The 25,644-nt window shown below is 35.4% G+C and overlaps 1 protein-coding gene across 4 annotated transcripts in view; it reads right to left on the reverse strand.

Moving 5' to 3' along the window:
- Nucleotides 1–25,644, reverse strand: part of LOC145694654 (tachykinin-like peptides receptor 99D) — a 1,420,129-nt gene that overhangs the window by 646,346 nt on the left and 748,139 nt on the right. For all 4 annotated transcript variants that reach the window (XM_081771116.1, XM_081771097.1, XM_081771106.1 and 1 more), the window contains exon 4: nucleotides 4,220–4,707. In XM_081771116.1, the coding sequence (XP_081627242.1) occupies nucleotides 4,220–4,638 (419 nt within the window). In that variant the 5' untranslated portion in view covers nucleotides 4,639–4,707. The remainder of the gene's footprint in view (nucleotides 1–4,219; nucleotides 4,708–25,644) is intronic.

Raw genomic sequence — 25,644 nt, forward strand, 5'->3', positions numbered from 1 at the left:
TTTGCCGCTTTCGCTCTACAGCCCTGAGTAATAATTCTTTTCAATGTTCGGTGAAACTTTTCACTGAAGCTTGTCTTTCATCAAATGTTACGCTTCGCCAATGTTATTTGGTCATGTGCCCAGAAGTTCGTAATCACTTCGGACATTGTTCTTCGCGACATACTTAATACATACTATACTTTAAATATAGTCGCAGCAACTTACTGTGCACCAGCAATTAGACCACTTTGAAACTCTGAGAGTCATCCTATTTTTCTGGCCGCTTCAACACAGGTCTCCGCGCTACTCCATCTGATGCACTACAGATGATCACTTAACACACCATCAGGAACAACTGTACACCACATACATATTCTCAGTACGACCACTTTACACATCTTATGTGCTGCAAACAACTGGTGTTTTCAATATTAAGATAGCCATATTAGAGAACGTCGTAGGAGAATGATTTCCCACATTCTCACCCGAGAAAGAGGGGAAAAGGAAATCTGCAAAAACAATGATGGTAGGAACAGTAGTAATATTAGTGGTAGCATCATATTTGAAACTAATTAAAACTATATTTAGTATTCTGGAGACGGGTAATAGATTCCAAATGCAACTTACCCTTTCTCGTGATACACATGACAGACGAAAGGTATATAGTGGAGATGATACTTTTATCAACTTTAATGGAGAGTATATATATACAGGACCGGATCCAGGATTTTCTCGGGGGGAGGGATGCACCAATAACTATCAGTACATTTGAATCAAATTTCATTTTTTTAAATACCTTTAGGCATCTGTGATGTGTATGAGGAACTGACTTAAACTATTGTGTTTAGGAAAACCGCTTTCTTTTAAGCCCGAAACGGAAACATGACATGAAATTTTAGGAAAGTATTGCTATTTCCACTGCCAATTTCTCACTTCAAATAGTGTATATTCAGAAGGAGGAGGTGCACGTGCTCCGGCGCACCCCCCTAAATCCGGCCCCGTTAAAACTAAAAAATTCCGATTTGTCGTGAGGAACACGCGCTTTTGTTAACAAAATGTATAATAGAAGATACTGTTTTCTTCATAACAATTAGTTGTTTCAATTTGCCTTATTATTGCTTTATTACTAACTTCAAGTACTTGCAAAAGCGTTTTAGTAGAAGCTACTTTCAGAAGCAGTGAATTGGTAGAAACAAATAAATAAATAAATAAATGTTTTATGCCCTTGTGTGGGTACTATTCTTAAGAGATTATGAGTTGTGACTGAGGTGGAATATTTGCAACTTCTGTTTTCTTCATATCGGTATTCTGTGGTGTTTCGTAAGTTCATCATGAGTAAAAGTGTTGTTGGAAGTTACGTTCCGTGGAAAGACTGTTTCTTGAGTAAGTTGTTTAAGCCAGTATACCTAAGCAGAATACACTACATTTTGACAAAATAGAAGCACGCAATTCTATTGTAGAAAATTAAAACAGCGAGATACGAAGATTGGAAAATTAATTCCGAGCTCACACGTGTTAAAAGATTAGATGCCGTATGCGTTGACAATGAAGAAAAAACTGTAGCAAGGACTGGAGAGATTGAGTTACTTACCTGTAGAAGAGATAAGGCCAAAGGTTCGTCTCATGATTTACTGGTTGTGGTTCTAGGTAGGACTTACACGAACATGGGACAAAGGACTGCATGTTACAGAGACTGTATTCAAAGTCGGAATTTGATCTACAGAAAATTTCATCAGATCGCTAATGGGAATATTCAACAGGAACTGTCCCTCAAATCTCCAGCTACTTTTTCTGCTGTAGGACGTAGAAAAGGATTTGTTAAATGCAACTGCACAAAATACTGTGGTTCAAAAATGTGTTTAAAAGTGAAAACAAGTTATATAATTCAAAATGCTACAACAGAACTTCTTTTAAAAACAAAATTAGCCACAAGTTTTGTTTATCTCCACTAATATTTCGAATGTAATAACTGTAGTTTCAAATTTGTTCTAATGTAATATTGTGTAGTAATAAGTTTGTGAAAAATACTTATTAAAAGGGAAGAGTTTTGTCGACTTTACTTCATGTTTGTATTAAAACTTACTTATGTTACACTTACAATTTGTCAGAACAATATATAGAAGAAAAAGAGGAAAAAATATAAGCAGAATCGGTTCTTTGTATACTTTCTGAGAAATTTGTATCTATTTTGTTTCTCAAGTGAAAGTCAGCACATGAAATTGCTTAAAATATTTTGAAGTTTGTATAATTTTGTTTTGTGTAGATGGCGTATATATAATGTTCTGCCTGTATGCAATGTTTTGCACTAGTAAAAATAATACCATCAATCTTGTATGCAATGCTTTTGTACTAATAAGAAAGGTATATATCGGGACAATATGCACCATCTTCGGTGCAATGTTTCATACTTAAAAGAACAAATAAATATTATTGTATCTCATGTCTTGAAAAAGAAAGTCAAATTTAACTTGTTGCAAAAACTAGAATGTACTAACAGGCAAACGGAAACAACTCACTTTTCCAGCAAGAAAGCAGTAACTAGAAATCAGAGCTTTTGTTCTCTGTTTTACTGCTTAAAGCAATATCTTCTAGCTTTTTACTACCGAAAACTCGAGCTTCCCACCGTAAAGGGGTGTTCCTGGTTTCAACTAATAAAAAATAAGTTTTAACGAATTTCGTATTTTTACCGTAATATATGTTATATGTATATATAATTAATTAAATATGTGCTTTGCCGAACTTTAAGCCCGTTCCTTCTTTGGAAAAATCTTTCTGGAGCACTGATTGATTGTATCCTTTATAATTTTGTATTCTTCGAATAATTGGCTTTACTCCATCTCAATGTTGAATTGTAAATGTTAACATTCCGCATAGGTCTAAAGATATTGAATTGTCGAATAGTCAACTAGATACTAGCGTGCTTCTTAGATGCGTAGGTAAGATTACCATACCGTATCAAATATTTGCTGAAGATCAAAGTCAAAATTTAGTCAAGCATGTTTACAAACATTAGGAAATTTATTTTCAGTAAAGCACTAATTGATTGATTGAATGGGATAATTGATAGTGGATTATCTAGGAAGAAATTATTAATCCTCGTCATAGGATTTTCAGGAAGAAATGAGAATGATTTAGCACGGAAATTGGCTGACATGTACCGCAACAACCTCTTATTGTAAGAAAGCTTGAAACAGATTTGGTATAATTAAACTCAAGTTTTATGTTAAAACAATTATCATTAATCACTTGTTCATTAAAGGGTCGTCCAAATAGAATTTTTATTTGATGATTCTGCCACGTATAATTTATTTGACAAAATAGCTAAAAACAAATTGAAATGATTAGTTCCTTCTCTAGACAGGACCAAAAGAGGCATTGGCCTCGTGAACTAGGATGAAGTCAGCCTTTGTTTTAATTCTGGATAACACATTTCTTAAATTAGTTCTCATTTTATGCCTTTAACCTGGATTTTTCAGTTCTGCCTATTTATTACCTCCCTAAGATTTGATATTTGAGACAGAAATATTCGGATCAGTGTTAGAGAATAATGTCGGAAGGTTTAGTGAGATCAAAATAGTGGGGAAAAATTCAAAAACTCCAAATTCAGAAACTTATCGACTCCATAAAATCCACATGCCCTTTAATTCAATCAAGGCTTTTTGATACCAAAGTGGATATTCACTTTTCACAACATATTTATTTTATTCTTATTCACTTTAACAATGAAAGAATTGTTTGTTCTTTCTATCTGAAAATATGAGATATATTACTCATGATAATATTTTGCAGGAACTACAATGTATATGAACAACCAGAACAAGAAATTATACATCAGGTAGGTATGCACGAATAAGAGGCTGTAAGTTTGGTGATGCATGATCAGAACTTCAGTTCCTATCCCCGTTATTTCTGGCTTTCTAAGACCCTGTTTACCTCTTCGTAACACAGATAACCCCTGAATGTCTCACAGTGCTGTATCAAAGCTATCATTAACACGAAACATGTGAGTCAACAATCAGGCTACATAGGAGTTAATCTAAACAGAAACACAAAGAACTTTGAATATATATAAGCATACTTACAAAATATAGTGCTATATTTGTAACTAAGCAGCCTTAATTCACCAAATGAATTAATATTAACAAGCAAGTGTTGTCTCTTTCGAGAATTGTGATACACTTGAATGGCAAACCAAAATAGAATCAGAACTGTGGAATAGAAGCAAGTATTTTCCACTTACCTGTCGATAGATATGGCCATCAAAGTAAAGACGCTAGCACACACTGACAACACAGCAACAAATTGCACAATTTTACAATACAGTCTTCCGAAGAACCACGATCCAGTTAACATAAACGTATAGTTAAAAGTCACATTAAGCGTTGACACCATAGTATCTGCCACAGAGAGATTCACCAGAAAGTAATTGGTGACGGTCCGCATTCGTTTATGAGCCAAAACTATCCATATGACAATTAAGTTGCCTCCGGTGGCCACGATCACCATTCCAGCGTACAACACCGTCCATATAAGTTGTCGCCACCATGGCAGCGGGACCATAGCGAACTCCGGTTCAAACGTCGCATTGCTCCTCGTTTCATTGTTTGCTGTATTAATGTCCACGTTTGACCAAGAGGTGGTAGCATTGTCAAATATCATGATCAAAAGTCCGCTTGTTTACGAAATTGTCTCCACTGTCAGTTGGTATTCACTGCAATCAGCAAGTTCCTGGAAAGAAAACCAACACACAGGTTTTAGTATTGTTTCGGAATTTAATTTTCAGCAATATTATATTAAGGTAAACTTTAACTGAAACCATTTATAAATACACACTAACCTCTTTAATTGGTCTGAGGATGATGTAAATCAAGCACAGCATCTACAGACGCGCTTATATATTAAAAAAACAGAGTAATGTTTATTGGGTACTACATTCATAATCTCGCATTTGAGTCAGTAGTAGAGCATTCACCTCTGGTGAATGGAGCCCTGGTTTGATCCTAGTCCGCGCCAAGTGCACTTTGTGGTGGACAAACAGCGTGTGCATGGGTTACCTCGGTGTTCTCCCATTTCCTCCCACTACCTTCATTTCACCATTTCAATCATTTCTCATCATCACAATCTGCTCTAGCCTAGCCGGTATAAGAGTGGAACGTAAAACTCAAAACTTTTATGTCATTTCATTACATTTATAACCTCACATTTGTTGATAGTCATGGTACACGTCGTACATTAACGGCAAACGTTTGAAGAACCTAACGATTTTGAGGATAGCAGCGCGGTGCGAGCTCGACTCGCTCTCAACTCATTTCTTTTTCTTTTATATCAAATATCAAGAAACGAAGAAACACATGTTTAATTATGTCGACATTCAAACTATTATTTACATAAATACAAACTATTATATACATATAATGTCAGAAATATTATAGAACGGCTTTCTCCATCCGTTCGTCTGCCGACAGGTATCAGAGCAACAACTGTAAGAGATATCGAGATGCGGATTCTTGCAATCGATTTAGCGTGCCAAAAGTAGGTTCCATCCCCTCCGTTAATTCTAATCAAACAGGAATTCGTTTAGATTAGTAGTTTCTTTTTTTTAACAAACAATAGCGAAAAGCGGGTTTATAAACGATTCAGCGTCTCAAGATAACATTAATGACTACTCCACAATACTCTACCAAAACCGTAATTGGTTGAAATTTAATATTACTTTCGGATTCAGTACCGGTTTCAACGTTTATCACCATAGAACGAAAATGGTAACAGATAACGAGGAACGTTCTTTTGCGAACGATTCAACGTTTCAAGGCAACGTATCATGACTAGCCACAACACTCTAACAAAACCGAAAATGTTTTTAGTATCACTTTCGATTTCAATAACTTATTTCCTAGCAGAAAAGACGGTAAATGCTATCAAGAAGAAATTTTTCTTGCAATCGATTCAACGTCCCAATAATAGGTCCCATCTGCTCCTTTAATCCCTATTGATTACGGAAGTGGTTAAAATTAGCTATTTCCGGTTTAAATGTTTTTCGCTACGTAAGATAGACTGTAGTTGATAGCAAGAAGTATATTTCAGCAAATGATTTAACGTCTCAAGATATGATTATCCACAATATCACCGAAACCGGAAATGGTTCAACTTTGCTATTATTTCCGGTATCCATACTGATTTCCGTAGAGTAGAAACGATCAAATGTAACTTACCACAATAATAGGTAATGTTATTTTACATTCGAAAATATGAATCGGAAGAATTTTCAGTGTTGTCATCCATAGAAATTACAATGTGACTAGAATTTGAATTACCCAATCTAGGTTAAGTCAGCGACTAGAAAAATGAACTCAACGGTCATTGATGACTTAGCATGTTGTCTTGGTTCCTTGTTAACTACTTTTTAAATAATATTTGTATTTATTTTGTAATAAATAGTACAAAATAAATAAATGTGTAATAAACAGTACAAAATAAATACAAATATTATTTAAAAAGTAGTTAACAAGGAACCAAGACAACATGATAAGTCATCAATTACCGTTGAGTTCATTTTTCTAGTAGCTGCCTTAACCTAGATTTTTGGGTAATTCAAATTCTAGTCACATTGTAATTTATATGGATGGCAACACTGAAAATTCTTCCGATTCGTATTTTCGGATGTAGAATGACATTATCTATTATTATGGTGAGTTACATTTGATCATCTCTTTTCACTTACGAAACACGGGCAAAAGAAAAATTATTAGATTTTGAAAAATATTTAGTAGTCTGCTCCCTTAAGCAATTTGGCCTAGGGGTTAATCAACCAGTCAGGTCAGGATTTCAGGTCAGTCAGTCAGGATTTCTCTTTATATAGACACTTCGTCTCTAAGGCACTCCCGAGAAAGGATACATTTTCGTTATTAAGTACGTACGTGGACACTCTCCCTAATTCAGCGTCATCTTTGGATTTCCGTTAACAGTGTAACGGTTTATTTTAGTAAATCCTAGTATGTCTGTTCTGTACAAAAGAGACGGTGCAACTATCTATGGCAGTGGTTCCCATCCATATTCCTTTGTAAACTCTATATTTTACGTCTACCCCTACAGTTTACCGCACTTCGGAAATTTCAGATCCAGCATTGGATTCTCAAATCTTTAATAATAATAATAATAATAGTAATAATAATAATAATAATAATAATAATAATAATAATAATAATAATAATAATAATAATAATAATAATAATAATAGTGATAGTGATAATAATAAATAATGTAATAATAATTCCCACTAATTCATATCTGTTTTCAGTACACTTTTGCGTACAATTGTAGTGCAGTATTATTTAATAAGAGCTTTGTCCCTAATGGAATCACTGTTCTTACTCAACAATTGTTTTATATTCGTACCGTACTTAATTTAACACATCTTTGTTAAAACAATGGTAATATAAATTTGTAATTACAAACGAAGTTCATTTATGTCAGTAGCTTGCACCCCCTTCCTCACTCGTCAGTCCCTCCAGGGCGTCCTCCCTTCAGGCCGAGAATAACTGGTCTATGAAATACTGAATAAAAAAATAAAGGATACAAAATATTTGGTTCCTCCGATAGTTTCTCCTCCATTTCAGAAAAAAAGAAATTCAGACTAAGATAATCCCATGTTCTTCCTAGATGGCTTCATCTGAATGTATTTACTGATTAAATTTCTGTAGACCTAATCCTTTATAAAATATTTTAATGACAAATTATCACAGATTATTTGTTCTTTGCATAAGACATTTTTCTGAACCTTGTCCATCTATAAGTATGTCAGCTAAGAAATATACAGAAAACCATTAAAATAAAGATAATACTACAAATACAAAAATAGGAGTCGTTCCGAATAGTAAGGACAAAGTCAACAAATGTATTTAGTAAGTGAAAGAGGAGCAACTTTCACAAATCATACATATACGCACGAGATGTGACCAGGCCCGTGTGCAGAGGAGGCGGGCTCCGCTACATTTTTACTGGTCCCCCTAAAATTTTCACGATAGGCTTGCAAATGAACTATAATATGGTTGAATCAGTCCCCCTAACTTGTACCGCTCCCTCTACATTTTTGGGCTAGCTACGAGAACGGACTTGACTGCCACACAGCAGTTTGGTATTATTACTCGAAAATCTCAAATATTAGTAATTTTGGGGCGTTGAGATTGTGCGCAGTGATGCCAATCCGTGGGAAAAGTCCCATTTTGTTAGATTCACTATATGTATAATCCATGCCAACAAAATCTACGCCACGACAAAGTGTAATCTTGTTAATACTTGTATTTCAGTTTAAAATTGCATTTCGAATCAGAAGGTTTATTAATTAGTTATTATTTCTAGTTCTAATGAGAATCTTTTACATGAATTGCTTAACAGTACTACCATCCACAAAATATATTAACTCTTTCTGAAATTCCTGTATGTGCATTTGGGGATAACAAAAATAATATACAATCACGAACATACGAAAACAGAATAATATAAAGAATAGCAATGGCAACGAATAACATGCAAATGTCTTTAACAACTGACTGCTGTTATGTATATTCAAGGCTTTCGCCAAATGTAACTTTGATGTTATTTGCCGCTCACCAAAAAACAGACACAAGGGGGGAAAAAAAGCAGTATACGGTAACCATAGCTTCGGGTAAACTCTCTTTCGCTTCCACGTTTCTTTTTCCCCTTTGCTCGCTCACTTTCTCCACGGTGCATGTAAGCACAAAAGATGGAATGCGACGATGGTCAGGTGACTAATGGAATGCACTTTCCTGTTTCCGCGCTTTTGACTTCCTCCAACCGTTCAAAGCAAAAATAAACAACTTTAACAGACCAAAAAGGAATGGATTCTGACGCCATTCAGAACAAATTTGCTCAAGTTGAACTGAAAATCGTTAAAATAGCATTCAGGTGAAATCCTCAACGATATTGTATGGCGCCCATCAGTTTTTAGCTCTATCATTTGATATAATTTTATTTAAAAAGCTTCCCGCTTGTTCTACGTTGCTTTCTAGTAAAATAAATCAACATTTGTACTCTAGACATCAGGCTTTGTTGCAGGATTTTCAGACTGAATGGGTGTTGAATACACTCAATAGAATGTTTCCAAATCATGGGGTTAGCCAATTGGAAATAACAACATGTTGCCAGGAGTTAAACTTTGGCAGAATATTGTGGGTTTCTGTGCTTCATCGATTTTTAATCTGTAGTCATCAGAGTCCGGGACTCATCGGAGCCCTGGAGCGTATAGGCAGAAGTTTACAAGTCAAACTAAATTTTATTTAACATTATGAAAAGTACAGGTGTAATATTCATGTTCTGGAATATAATTATGTAATAGCTTTTTAATTAATAAAAGTGGGTTTGGGTAATCTTTGTGATGTAAGAGTACTAAACTTGAGACAATAACAATTTGTATAGTGAAAAATAAATAGTCTATACACAAGAAACTATTTTCTATCATCTATTAAATAAATGGTTAGAAGTCCAACATAGTACACATCATATCGAAATTGTCTTTGATGTCTTAAAGTTTAAGAACCACTTCTCTATTCTCTATGTTTGGCTCTAAGCGGACGAAAGTACATTCTTCAACTTTCACTCAAAAGTCATAAGATATCCTTTATTCCCCTACATGAAAATAGTAGCACGGATTATTGTACTTGTATCAATGTTCTATTTAGTGCTAGTTATCTTAGTCTTGCTTACAGTGCTTTATGGATTGCCCCCGTGTGCGAGAGATCACTATTGGCGCTATTGATAATTCTTTGATGCATTGATTGGCACATGCATTGTTCTTTGATATTGTATGCCACTTGTTTGTATTTTACCCATTTTTATCTGTGGGCTTTTCTACGTTCATTGTGTTAGGTATTGCTGTATCCATTAGTTGATTATCTCATTTGGTACTATTGATTACAAGTTGTATAGGTTTTTCTGTGATTGGTGGTTTATTCTATTTGAGTAGATTCTGTGTGTTTTGTTCTCCAATACTACTGGTCGATATTTGTAGTGCAGTTTATTCTGGTTCTTACACTTAATTTCCTATCTAGATGGGTACCTACTACATAATGTCACTCGTTGCATTTTGTTTGAGCTAACATGGGATAGCATCCGTTAATATGATGTATGATTTCTGTTTGTAGGTTGTATAGTATTTTTCTGTGTTTATTGCTTACCTTGTATGGATAGCATATTACTATAGAAGTATACACTATAATACAAAGGAAAACTAATCATAAGGCAGCCAGATTTTGCACAAACTGTGTAAATTATAGAGAAAGTTAAAAGACTTACAAAATAACAATTGACGAAACTTTTTTAAGAAACTTTTATAGATATAGAAAATTTTCAGGTTTTCTGACCTTTTAAACCCATACAATAATTTCTCCCTCGTACTGTATGGTTAGTGTTCAAGTCTTCGGCGTAGAAAATCCGGGTTCGATTCCAACTCATGTGGCTCGAATCCCACGCTAAACTGTAAGTCCACGTCTCATATAGCCTCGCTGCTGCATGGAGCTTTAAACCTTAATCACCAAAGCAACCAATAATTTAAAGAATACCAACACTTTGAGAAAGACACGATATCGACGAAGTCCTTCACATTCCAAATCTGTACCCTCGATTTACATGCCCGTTTTCAAGTAAAGATCTTCTGTCCGTCTGTGTATTTGTCCACAATCTGTTTATAATATACTGAGTATTTCAAGAAGGAGAAAATACATCTAGAAATGTATTTCAATCTCATAATTTGTTCATTTTATTTACCTGGTCCTATCTATATACTAATAGAGCCATGATTATATATTCGGTAAGGCACGCACTTACCAACCGACCGGTCGGAGTTGCACTGCTCGTGGAGGTGGAATTTTTTCACGTTAGACTCTAGTTTTAATGAAGTTCTGAGGTTCACCCAGACTCTTCTAAAAATTTGGTACCTAGGACAATCTCACAGATGAGAACGACCGAAAGGTGATACTGATCAGGGATGTCCATTTCCAATCGGAGCTCACTCAATCAAATCAGTACAAATCATTATAAACGAGTTTGTAATTGGAGCTCCAAAGTTTTTCTAGTGTCTCTGCTTCCTATTTGTTTTCTTTCTTCCAATATGTAGGGTATATATGAATTGAAGGAAGCGTGACTGTCTTAAGTTTGCTGGAAATTTGAATAGAGGTTGTCTTGGCGAGAGAGCATTGCTGACAATGTTAGCGCTAGAATACAGGGTTTAGACCTATGGGAAGAAGCAAAGTGAAGTCGCAGTCGATTTATCTATGAATAAACCATGGAAAGGATGTGTAGTCATACGACTACTTAGCCCAGTATGTTGGTAGTTTGGATATGTGTTGTTGAAAGCAAGAAGTTGGAACAGTGTGTGATGAATTAGTATGTAGAAGAGGAGGGTATTTTAACTAGGAAAGGCAGAATGGATAGAGACAATCTTCAATGGTCTCCATCCATCTAATAGAAATAATCAAGTGCACTTTGTGCTGAACAAACACGATGTGCATGGGTTTTCTCTGGGGTTTCCCGTTTCCTCCCACTTTATTCACTCCATAATTGCATTCATTTCTCATTATTACAGTCTCCTTTATCCTAGCCTGCATAATCGTGAGATATAAAACTGAACGACTTCATTTCATTTTTCAACTTGCCATAATAGGCGTCATTTTATGTGCGTTTGTGTAATTAATTATTAAGCAACATAATGGTTGAGTGAAAATGTTAATGTTATTTTATGAAGTGTAATGATTGCCATATCACCAATTATAAACGGAACGATGACGGATTCATTATAACTTTAGAATGGAAATTAACGTCTTAACACCAAATACACGAAATAAATAAATAAATAAATAAATAAATAAATAAAACATTCTCCTCTTCACAATGCAACACTCAGGATACACAAGGGTATGCGCCGACGTCTGGCAAAAGGAATGGTACGTGTTGGTATGTGTCTAATACTCTGAGTAATGGACAGTCAATGAAGTACAATATATGAATCTGTCTCTGTATCAGCTAGCCCAGCTCTTCCCTATATTTATTCTAACATGAAAAATGGCACACACACAACGCAAATTTCTGAGGACACACAAAGCTCATTCATATAACCAGTGCGATTTAGTTTAGCTCCGAAATATTTCATCCAAGTCACGAACAAGTCTTTTCCTCTATGCTTTTAGACAAGCAATTACATACAGTTAACGCTTCTACGAGAGTAAACAAGGTTAAGAAGGAAGTAAAAGCAAACTAATAAAAGGAAACTTAATAGCTGCAAATGGAAGCTGTAATTAGCTTGCAATCATAATAAATGTTATTTTCACCCACATCAATTAAGTGCTTTATTTATATCTAAGGAAAAAAAGATTTAGAAAACGAGAGTATAGTGTTTGGAAATAAACAACATAAAGAAAGTTGATAAGATTCATTTATATTGTGAAAATACAGTATTGTCTTTGGAATATGAATAACTCAAAATCCAAGCAACTTCAAATTCAAACGAAAAATTTGAGCAACTTTTGTCCCGGAATCCAAAAGCTGCTATGGAGTTCGAACACCTAGCATGTTGTCCTGTCTTTGGGTGTACATTTTCTCAGAAAACACAGTTGTCTGATGTTACCGTGGAAGGTGACTTGCCTTCCAAGCAATCTCTCTCCTCCTTGAGCTTCCACATACATTATTATCGTTTCTTTTTTTTAAGATAAATGCAGACTATAGTATTTTTAATTTCATTAATTTATACTTTAATACAGTATTTGTATTTTACATTGCAATATACTATTTGGTAATACATTATTTTACTTTACAATTCAGTGTTTGCTGTTAAAATCATTTAGAAAATTCGAGTTAGATGAGATCTAGAAACGAATTAATCCAGTTTCTATTATTTAAAGGGGGATATATAGACTGTTTGTCTTGGAACTCGAAAGGCATGTTACTGCATTTGATTGAGTTTACGTTCCAAAATATTACTGTAATTTTAAGTGTCACTTTTAATATTTACTTTCTTAGGACTAATGTAAAATAGCATCAAACACGCTTACCTCCTCCTGTATGAACTTTGGTCGTGAATATTTAGGTTGTTTTATACAGTACATACTACTTGATTCTGTTTCTAGGAGAGAAAAGTGGATGCATGATGCTCCTCAACTTTCCGTGAAGAATGGGAACTTTTTAGACTAATTCTCACTTTCCTGTGTCATTGAGTAGGCATACAATTAACGAATATGTCCCCTCCGTGCAGTAACTGCACTGCCATGTCAACTTGCGTAAAGATAATAATAATAAGTTTACATGTAATAGGATTTTCAGCTCGTAAAACGTACTGCCAGTCAGAGATTGATTGAATGAACGTTTTCCTACTAACCAGGGAAGGGTCCAAATGGGGCACTCGAGTTGCCGAACGACATGTATCAGATATGAAAGAGGGTTTGAAACTATGTACATATGCAAATTTATAGCGGCTGAGGGCAACATGGAAAAGCCGGAGAGCCAGAAGAAATATGGCCAACCGTAGGGCCCAGCAACAGAGAAAGCTAAGGAATCGCTTGTTCTACGCTTGAATGGCGACAGAAATGAAGCTAAATATCTATGCATAAGATCTGTTATATGTAATGAACATCATGGCCGCCATATTGAAAGTGGCCATCTTGAATTTGGATTCACAGTATAAAAGATAAAGTGGATCATGTGGCATATGAAATAGCAGTTAAATTTTACCAGGAATACATTGGTGTTACCCATTCTGTAGTAACTACTGTCAGTTGAGAAGTTACATGCAAGAAGAATGCATATAAACTCTGTGATATAGACTCACTAGTATGACGCACAAGCTAGAGCTGGGAGAACTCTGGTTTGTATACACACCAAAGGAAAAGTGTGTTTACATGCAGAATAGTTTTGAGTAAGGGAAAGATAGACATTGACGACAGAGAAAGATAATATTTGGAGACCGATAATATAGTATTTGGAGACCAAAGGTGAGTTCGTGCCACCTACTGTGTATCCAGTTTGCAAACAGGAAATACGCAATAAAGCTTTGTTAAGTAAGTGACAGAAAAAGACAAGGTATATTCTAATTCATCATTTGGTAAAAGGTTATTTCTTCTTTTGGGCAGGAATATGAATTCCCAGGTAGTTGTGTCGTTATTAGTGAGTGAGTTTGGGACGTGCGACAATAACCCCTGTGCAGTAATTCAGAAATGCAGTTTTTAGTGAAAATTGATACAGTGATCGAAGAGTATCACACGTTAGAGATAGATGATAGCGTGTCAGATGAGAATAACTCTTGTGTTTTCATCACACTCTTATAGATACTTTTTACATCAACTGTCCTTCATAGATTGGTATGTACCTTTATCAGTATACTTGCTTACGTGATGATGTATTTTATTTTCTTTGAGAAGAACCACGTCGTAATTGTACCTGTAATCCCTATCCCTCCTTTGTACCGGGTGTTTTAACGTGACAACAACTATCCATCTTTAACACTGCAATATTACCAGCTCTTTGTATATCCAAGTGCTTTTTGTAATCTTTTTATAGATGTGCATCCTGCGCCAACATTATTACGACAGGTTATTCGGTAGTTTGATCAAATATCACCTCACGACTTTCTTACATGTTACTCACAATAAAGTAACTACAAAATGGTTAATACCAATGAATTCCTGGGAAAATTTCAGTGCTATTTCACATGCCACATGACCCACTTTCTCTTTCACATTGTGAATCCGAATTCAAGATGGCCACTCAATATGGGGACCATGATGTTCATTACAGATATCGCAGATCTTATCATGCATCTACTACTAAGCATTTGACATTAATTTCTGTGGCCATTTACACGCAGAACAAGTGATTCCTTAGATTTCTGTATTGCTGTTCCCTATGGTCGGGCATATTTCTTTCGGCTCTCCTGCTTCTCCATGTTGCCCTCAGCCGCTATAAATTTGTATATGTAGATAGTTACACACCTTATTTCATGTCTGATACATGTCGTTCGGCAACTCGAGTACCCCACTCGGACTCTTCCCTCGTAAGAGTATACCTACTTCCACCACACTTACTAGGATCACGCCAATAGGGCTTATAAGAGTGTAATGTTACTACATAAATACTTTTGTTACTCCGCACTATAAATCTTGAACGAAATTGAACTCTTGAATTGCGTCTTGTAATCCACAGCTACAGGATTATCACGGCCGCGTTCGTTAAAGGAAGTCAACCCGTTAACATATTCCCTGGTAATGGTGAATATAACGATGACTATCCATATTACATTCATTCATAAATATGCAACCCCCAAAACATTGAAGAGTTACGGATTGCATAAACATCTACGTGAAAACATTTATTCTTAATCTTTATTATAAACGCAAGACCATTCTTTAATAAATGAACGCTAATCGTTATGCTCTTTTATTGTCTTCAACAGAGTTCATGAGTACCGAGGCTATGTGGGACGTGGATCTACAGATTAATATGAGATCTGAATAACATGAGCTCCGACCAGGAATCAAACCCGTATCTTTTGTGTCAAAGGCACGTACCTTAATTATGGAGCAACGAAGGAGCTCACACTTATTTCATGGTTTCTTTTACGTGCAGTATGTTATTTCTTGATTCAAGTAGTGGAAGGGCACGGTGACTCAAAAGTGAGAGCTTACCTCTGGCGCGTGGGGTCTCTGGTTCGATTCCCGGCCAAGTAAGTTTGTGGTGGACAACATCATGTCCGTAGGTTTTCTCGGAGTACTCCCGTTTCCTCCCACTTTCTCACTCCACCAATTCTTCCATCATCGTTCGTTTACTTAATCATTGTCTCCCTTAGCCTAAAAGACATAACGTGGAACGTAAAAATAGAAGATTTCATTTAATTCAAGTACTCTATTATCAATTGATTCACCACAATTGATGCGTACCACCTACCAATCTTCCCAAAGATTTAACGTAAGATCATGTGCGGCGAACATTTAAATACATATAGGTCAGAAATGCCACACATTTCATGAACATAAACCTTTGACAGCAAAAATTACAATGTAATATTTGATTATTGCATATTTGCATTAAAGCTTGTGTGTGAAAATTGAAGTTATATTTGAATAAAACATAAAAAAAACTATAATCATATATTAAATTGAGAGAAATCTGATTCTCTAATTAACTCTTTTGTAAAAAAAAAATAGTTTTAGCTTTGTTTTTTACAATTCAAAACAAACCAACAGGAACGACCTAGTGTTCTACAACGACCCTCAAGAGAAATCTCCATGTTGGAATAATCTTAGGATGAGGCGTTCTAAATACGTTTGTACACAATGTTCATGTAATTATGAACATATGTAAACATTGCATTAACACATATAGCTCCCTTATGGCTTATTGTGCAGTTACTGAAAGCTATTGTGAATGTGAAGATCAGAAACAACCGTTTAATTGTTTATGACAATTTTCTACGTGATGAAACATGAAATTTACCAACCACAAATGCAAAACCATTTTCTCACAAATCACGAGTATTATTCAGAGGGAGAATTGTGTTACGGCAATCTTTCTATTTCCATCGGAAATAGCACTGCCAGTGAACTAACAATCTATTATTACTCTCATCGTCAGCAGCCAGTGGAAAATTGTTTGAATTGAATTGAACCTATTCGTATAAATTAAATCCCACTTCATGTTTATCATGCGCGAACATAGGCAAATACGTGCATAAGTGATATCTACATGTGCAGTTTGGATTGATACCTTTATTGATGTTACGATAAAAACAGAATGCTTTTGTTAATTACCTTGATTATAACCCAAATTGAAATCATATTAGACGTTTGTTGTATTGTCATCCAAGATTAATAGATTTTTCAATGAAGGTTGTATGCATGAGTTCTCGTGCAAGTCAACTCTTGTTCTGATTGGCTGTAAAACTGTTTTTGAAATTTACAAAAGTATTTTCGTGAATTATCAAAACTATCCAATAAAAGCAGGTTTAAGTGACCTTGTTCATAAAGAATCACAATTCAGTTTCCGCTCAACATGCAAAAATTAAGTGAAACCTATCATTAAATTTATAATATAATAAAACAAACTTTAAAAATATTAAATTGACATAAAAAGAGCTAAACATAGAAAATAATTTTAAAAACGTTACAACGAGGTTATAATAATAAAAGTGCTAAAAACAGAAAATAATTTTAAAAAGCGCTAAAAGGTTATCATCATCTTTTTTTTTTCAGTTTGTGTCTATTAAAATAAATTAATGTAAATAATAAAATTATCATTGAAACTTCAATTTAATATTAGACATTGATCTATTTGAATTACCACAAACGTCATAAACTTTTAATGATAATAGGAACTTTTCGACTGCTAAACTATAGTTTTTAGTTTTTAGTACTTTTTACGAGGGGTCATACAGAAGTAATAATAACAAGTATGCAGTACAATGGTTATGGTTCAAAATTATATTTATTCTTCTACATACTATCCTAACAAGTCGATACATTTAGTCTATCTTTTCTCTCAACTCTGATTACCATTAGAAAAAAAAATCTTTATCTTGACCCCTCCCAAAGTGCTTTCACATCCGCCAACACTTCGCTATCATCTTCAAATTTCTTGCATGTCAGCTTTTTTATTGAGCCGGGGAAAGAGGTAAAAGTTACTGGGAGCTAGATCTGGAGAATAGAGTGGGTATTCGAGCAAATTTAAATTTCTTCTCGGATGGAAGCCATAGCAACTTCAGTTTTGTATGTGGGTACGTTGTGTGTGTATGATCTGCGATTAAATTCTTGATACCGAACGAGCTGAGACCTTTTTCTCGTTGGTAAGAATATGTTGAATACTGCCTTAAGAGATTCCTTGACCCTAGGTATATGTCTGATGGTCACTCTTCGGCACATCATCTTGGACTATTTTTTGACGTTATGCTCGGTGAGGGTCGTTACAGGATGACCTTCATGATATTCGTCTTCCGTGGATGTTCTGACCACTTCAAACTTGAGTTGAGTTGATTTTGGGTTTAGCGTCCCGTTCAGCAGCGAGGATATATGAGGCATGGATCTGCTGATTAACGTGGAATCCAAATCACATGAGCTCCCGCCGGGAATCGAACCCGGGTGTTCCACGCCAAAGGCACGTACGCTAACTGCTTAGCCACGGAGACCACTTTAAACTTCTTGCGTTATCGTTCAAGGGTAGAATATGGAAGAGGAGACCCTTCAGTGTTTCTAGTCAGCGTGTATATCTTCCGAAGGCCCTTTTTTTTAAAAAAAAAAAAAAAAAGCAAAGGTACTTGAGGACAGGTCTCACTTCGTTTGTGTCCATTTTCGTGTTATAATCACGACAGGTATTGTCATAACGGATGGCCATCCCGTCTAGGTTGCTGCATCCCCTTTTTTCTATCACAAACTAAAGATTTTTTGAACGTCATGCTTTTGGTTTCGATTGTAGAGTCAAGCTTCCAAGTCTGATGCAGGAGGTGTATGACCGGACCACCTTTTCTAACATTCTCTGTCACATTGAAAAGTTACAACTGTAGATTATTGCGACCCTGTTTCAGCAATGCCATATTACTTCTGGGTGCTATGGACGTCAACGGCTACTATGTTCTAGGCTATAAATTTCCTACTTATCCTCTATCTTTAATCTTTTCTTTATATCTTAAAACCATTCCACCAAACCATCTCGATTATTTTGTTACTTCCGCTTATTCATCTGACCATCTTCCCTCTTATATCTTACTTACGTGACACTGTAGACTTATTGTGCTAACAGGGCGCAACTCGTCCACATCATTGTCCAGAACAACCCCTGGACAAGAAGACAACCAGCATTCGTCTGATGCTTCCTTTGTTTAGACCTGTGATATGGACTTCACCGACATTTAATACACTCTTATCCAAATGATTATAGACAAACCTCATAATATCCATTTTATGTAATAAAATGTAATAGAAACAATAAAATATACCTTAAGAGTCTTCATCCCTGCGAAATTAAAATACCGCTAATTTTACAGTAATTATGTGATATCTTCAAATAGATAAAAGATAATTGAAATATGGAACAAGAGCGCCCTAGACAATATTATTTTGCGTGAGGTACCGTTATCACAAGTCACCTAGTGGCTTTCCGTTTTCAGCTGTTTAAAAACGCGAAAATAAATGCCGATTTTAAAAATGGCTCGAAATCGAAAGCAGATAAGTGAGTCGTGATAATGGTATCTCATGTAAAATGATATTGTCTAGGGCGCTCTTGTTCCATATTTCAATTATCTTTTATCTATTTGAAGATATCACATAATTACTGTAAAATTAGCGGTACTTTAATTTCGCCGGGATGAAGACTCTTAAACTTAAATAATCTAAACCATAAAAATATTGAAAGGAATGAAAATGCTTAACAATGCTCTCTACATATAAATCACTACCTCCGTTAGAATACTTTAATCTTTCTTAAGAGGGGAACGTATGAGCTATTTTCAGTTACTATTAGATGGAAAAATAAATCAGTTTCAGATACAAAATGGTAAGTTAGGTGAAATATTTCCTCCTCCAAACTAAACATGACGGTGAGCGTGAACAAAGAAAAATTTATGGGATCATTCAATACCACAGGGATTCTCCTTTATTCTCGGTAATTCTACCATTCACAGAGGGGATATAAAATAATTCATGAGGTTCTCTCCTCGAATAATCAAATATATACCAAGTGGCATATTTGCGCCGTACAATACGTAAGTAGATGCCTAATCCTACGGCGCACACAGATTGCGAATCATAACGAAAATCATTAGAACTATGTATGATCTTCAGTTGAAACTTGTTTATTCCTTTTGAGTCCTTATTTCTTGTAGTTGTAGACTGTACTAGTAGTGGTAATCAGTACTAATGACTATGTCCGTAAACCTGACCCTACCGATACCCGCACTAATTTTAAAAGATAGTGCTGTTATTAAACGTAATATATATATATATATATATATATATATATATATATATATATATATATTGTGGGTGGGACTAGGTTCACATTAGCCCCAATCACTCAACTGATTGAGATGAAACCTATACACGAAGTTAGTGTTAAATTAGTGCTGACGGTACCGCATAAAAAGAAAATTAATGTTACTATCAGAAGGCCAAAATATATTCGAAATTTTTTAATAGCGACATCATCAAAGAAAACAATCGATCCCTCATTTCTATGATAAGATAAATACCACTAATTTTCTTCCTATGCGGTATCGTCAGCACTAATTCAGTACTTATTTTTGACATAGTTTCCAAAATTAGTGCTGCATTATTAAAAGTGGGTAGGGATATCTTCACGTGAACATGGCCCCAACCACATCCGCACTAATTTTAAAACATATGCTAAAAGTTAGTGACTAATTAGTGCTGACAACCTATAATGCTTAAAAAATGTGTGTTTCTACACAAACATTAGAAAACAAAACAAAAAAAAAAGAGAGAGAGAGATATTTTGGGTAGGGTTAGGTTCACGCTAGCCCGATCCACTCAATCGATTGAGATGAAACCTATATACAAAGTTAGTGCTAAATTAGTGTTGACGATACTACATAGAAAGGAAATTAGTACTTTTATCAAAAAGCCAAGATACACGAAATTCTTTAATGGTGGCATTATCATAGAAAATAATTGCTACCTCATTCTTTTGATGAGATAAACAGCACTGTTTGTTTTCTATGCGGCATCATCAGCACTAATTTTTGACATAGTTTACAAAATTAGTTCTGTATTATTGAAAGTGAGGGGAGGAATTCTATCTTCAAGTGATTTTGTGGCGTTTCTATAACAGCACATTTATAACCTTGTAGGTATTCAGTACTAATTGGGAACTATTTTTGACATATAAAAATTTGTGTTGGTCCGAGTATTATAAGCGATTGGAATGAAATTCTCCATAAAGTTTGGACTAAATTTGCGCTTACTGATTAGCATAAAGACAAAATTTATGCTGTTATTACAACAGAAAAATTGTTCCGGAATTTGAAGGGAGGAGTAGAATGTGTGAACCTAGCCGTACCCAGTTAAGCGATTACAATGCAGTTCGTATTACACAAAGAATTAAAAGTTCTGACGCCGACTTCAAGAATGATAGTGTGTATGTGTGTTCTGGAATAGGATTGGGTAGCCTAGTAATTAATGCTTGGGTATGGTCTGCCGAAGATCCAGTGTTTGAGTCCCGGTTCACTCATATATCTTTTCACTCTTTGTGTAACATTGAATTCGCTCCTATGGGGAGGTTCATGTATTAAAAATCGGTTGTTTTTTTCCGTAAGTGAAAATGCAAATCGTATCAAAGATTAGTGCTGATTACTGAGTATGTGAAGAAAATTTGTGCCGTTTTAAAAACGAAGAAATTTTCCTTAACTTGGCAAGAAGTGAAGCGTGAAACTGGCCTTATAGACACCAGTACAATTTTTAAGACATAAAAAAATAGTGCTGATATTACGCTGATTAATTAGGATAAAAATGGAGTTCTCACAACGGAGGAATTCGACCAGAATTTGGAAGAAGAAGAGATGGACCGTCAAGCTAGCGCTACTAGGTAGAATGCAAATCATATAAAAAGAAAATAGCGTTACAAAATTTAAAAGAAAAGGAGAGTGAGCGTCAACCTGCTCGCCCATTTAGCCGTTCAGAATGGAAGGAAGTTAAAGAAAAAATTAGTGCTGAAATTGTGCTAACTAATAAGGTAGAAGAATTTGATTTGGATAGAAGGAAATTTTTACTTTGTTATTACAACTAAGAAATTCGACCAGAATTTGAAAGGAGGGTACGGTGATGCGTAATCCTCACCGCAACTACTTAACCAATCAGAATGGAAATAAGGGCAAAATTTAGTGCTGATAAATGAGCATGAAAATAAAATTTGTGCTGTTATTACAACAGAGGAATAGGCGCCAAAATTTAAAAGGAAGTTTGGAGAGCGTGAATCTAGACTTGCCAAGTCTGACCTCCAGTCTACTGGGAGGAAGACCAAAAGGAAAGCATGGGGAGTTGTTGGAGACTACACTTTTGCTGGACTTCAGCAACATATGGGAAACGATTAACGCATGCATAGAAAGCAAGACTTGATCAGAAAGCATTACTTAGCAGTAAAGCAACTATCCAATATGCTGGAGACTGGGCTTCGATTACCGTCAGTTCAGAGTTAGGTGTGTCTCTGCTTATCTGAACAAATTGCACCCACAGTGAACTGTATTTATAATTACTAGTAATTTAATAAATTTCTAGTAGGCCTATTTCCCTAGTGGCAGAGACAACTTGCAAACCGCTTGCTGTAAGCTTGCATTGGAAGTCGGCATGCATGCATTCGGTTTGATTTGAAAGCGTGCAAGCATGCCGAAAGCTATGTAGATGCTAGTAATGACGTTACACGGAGGAAACTTTGCATTCAGTATTCCATTCAAGCTTGACGCAAACGTTTTGAATAGCCAACGAACGGCCAGTGATGCTATGACGCTCTGCGAAAGATGTAAAGTATTGCTTGCAAGTACAACAAAGGGCAGATTGTATGAAAGCACGCATTGAAACGTCAAGCGTAGAAAGCTAAAAGCCAAGCACGCGCTAACTGAGCGAAAGCTTTCTTGCTACTTGGGTTGTAATTTTCGCGAGCCGCATCTAATAATATACGAGTATTAATTATTATTATTATTATTATTATTGTTAATCATTATCATAATCATTATCAACCATTGTCAGTCCACTGGTGGATCCGGGTATCCAATATTTCTTCGCAACTATCTGTCTTGGGCAGCCCGTTTTCAAGTTCATTTACAGAACTTCTTTATTTCGTCACACTACCTCGTATTAGGACGTTTCCTATTTCTATCCAGTCAAAGAGTGCTTTTGTTCACCTACCATTAGTTCTTCTTGTAGCATGTCCCACCCACTGCCTTTTGAATCTCTTTATTTTAGAGATTATATCCGTCACCTGTGACAATTCTGATTCAATTTAAATTGGTGGTGATGTAAATGAGGCATGGGATTAACAGTAAGAAATGGTAATGAGCATCTACGAATGTTCTCGAAATGCTCGTTTGCTAGTATTCTCTATCATTCACCTCGGTGTGCATGCTTCTTTAGAAACGTTAGCCGAATGATGATCGCGTAATCTTAAATTGTTCTTTGATAAATCTGGTTGTTTCTATATGACAGTTGTATTCCTAATGTTCGTATCTATGTGTTTAAAATTATTATCTTGCATATCTGGATTAAGTAAGTTAAATGAAGAGATTTGGTGAATTAGTTGGCATTGAAGATTTAGATATGAAATGAAATGAAATCTTTGAGTTTCCTGCCCCATAGTTGTGCCGGATAGGCTAAAGGAGACGGTGATTATGACAAGTGAATGAAATGGTGAAATGAATAAAGCGGGTGGAAACGGGAGAACCCCGAGGAAACCAACGCATACGGCGTTTGTCCACCACAAACTTCACTTGGCGCGAGCTTAATCAAACCGGTGACCCCAAGCATCAGAGGTCAACACTCTACCATTGAGCCACCGCGGCCCCGAAGATTTAGATATGAAACATGAGGTTGTTTTATTTTACGTGAAAAATGTATTATTTAGTGATGGTTTTGGAATCTACCGATTTCAAGTAATTGGAAACTACAAGTGTAGTTTAGATTATTTAAATAAAACGGTTTCTTTTATTTAATTGGTGAACAAATTAGATCAGTGCTTTGGTTACTAAGCATTTGATTACTAATTGCTAGAATATTATTCAGGAATTTCGGCTAGTCTTCATTAGAAATACTCACGATTGATACTAAACAGACCTTTTGTTATTGAGCTAGATCCCATAATAAAGTAACTGCAAAAATTAAAAAAATATGTTTTAAAATCTCGGACGTTTATTGACACAGAAACATAATTTCTCAAATAAGTTTTATCCTGTGTCAATCCAGCCTAATCACGATTGTTGTTACTTGTGTAAAATACAATTTTATATAATTTTTCCGTATTCTCAAGCTAACCTAAAGATCATTTTCCAGCCTCTTCAAAATATATTCTATGCGCTCCGTTTATTTTGGCAAGTTACTATTTCATAACCATTAAGGATGTTGTTTTTATTAGCTTTAAGGAGATATGTGTACATAAGAAAATATTACTTGTTCTGAATAAAACAGCAGCTGTTAATTGAATTAAAGGAAGGTTTCTTCATGCTATTGGTAAATATTTAATATAAAGTAAATTATTTCTTCTTATTTCGAGATAAAATTATACTGCTACCTACACTAGTTAACTGGTACAGAAACATTTCTAAAAATTACCGGAAGATGTCACCGTGGAAAATAATTACCACCTAGAAAAAGAAATAAAAGATATAAAGGCACAGCCAGCCATTTCCGCGAATTTCAGAGAAGAAAAAAAACGTGGAGGGAAAAAAAAAGGTCATACGAGAACTTGTGCGGCAATCAAGGCCGCTTACGGTGCGTAATGAATGGCGTCAAATGAGTCTTTAACCACTAGGAGAACTCCCCTACCCTCTCAAGAATCTTTTTTTTTTCTGGGGGCAAGATATGAACACAGATACAGAGTCCACGGAAGAGGAAAAAGACCTCCGAGTTTCCGCCTCACTTCACTTGCGGCCCATTCCTTGTGCTGTTAACTACTACTGACAGAGAATGAGTTAGCTAAGGCTAAATGCACTACTGGCCACGATGAAGTTGGCTCCGTATCTCATTCCAAAGTTGGAATACTGCCCGCAGTAAAAGGATTTAATTTTTGGAGGTCCGAGAACTCTCCGCAAATGTCTAATGGAAGATACAAGTAACGAAATCTAGATCAAATTAAAAGCTAACGAAATATTACTAACTGTAATTAAACAAAAATGTACTAGAATGTTGCAAGCTACGAAATCGTGTATATGCCAGTTGACAAATAACTGAGGCTGGATTTTTCTTTTCTTGATTTTTCTTTCAAAATATTATTTTAGTATCATTTTAAAAAAGTTTAGATATATTACTTTTTAAAATTAATTTTCTGAAAATTTGACAAACACGTGAAAAATTGCCTTTGTAAAGAAATTGTCAACAATTGAGTGAAATTCATTACTATCAGGAAAGACGGTAGAATAATTTATAACCGAAATTAACGAGCTACGTAGTACGGACCTAAAAGCATGGAAGAATATCGGTTCTACCTCGGATTTATCTGTAAGGAAGAGAATAAAATGCAATTTCCCTCTTTACGTTTAATCCCATCTTTCCAACTTTGGAAAATACAGGGGGTGCACACGGTTGTAAGAAACTTAAGCTCAATAACGCAATAGTATTTTTCAAAATACAGTTTTCGGTGATGATAAAAGTGTATAAAGTTCTGTTCTGGTCACATTACTCAATTGTTGTATGCTTTCGGTGGTAATCACGTGACTCAAGATGGCGTGCATAAAGGAAAAGCCACAGTGTATGCTATGGTGTGGAGTTCTAAAATTTTGTGATTCAGTTCGGAGAAAGTACCAAACAATGTATGGGAAACCATGTCCACCAGAGACAAGTATCAATTGATAGTACGAAAAGTTCAAGACTACAGGAAGTATATTTTTGATTTACAACACAGTGAATTGCTAGGAACGAATGACGATGTAATTCAAACAATGCAGCAGTGTGTGGAACT

The sequence above is a fragment of the Thermobia domestica genome, chromosome 1 (assembly GCF_964235325.1).
Source record: "Thermobia domestica chromosome 1, izTheDome1.hap1.1, whole genome shotgun sequence".
Lineage (NCBI taxonomy): Eukaryota > Metazoa > Arthropoda > Insecta > Zygentoma > Lepismatidae > Thermobia > Thermobia domestica.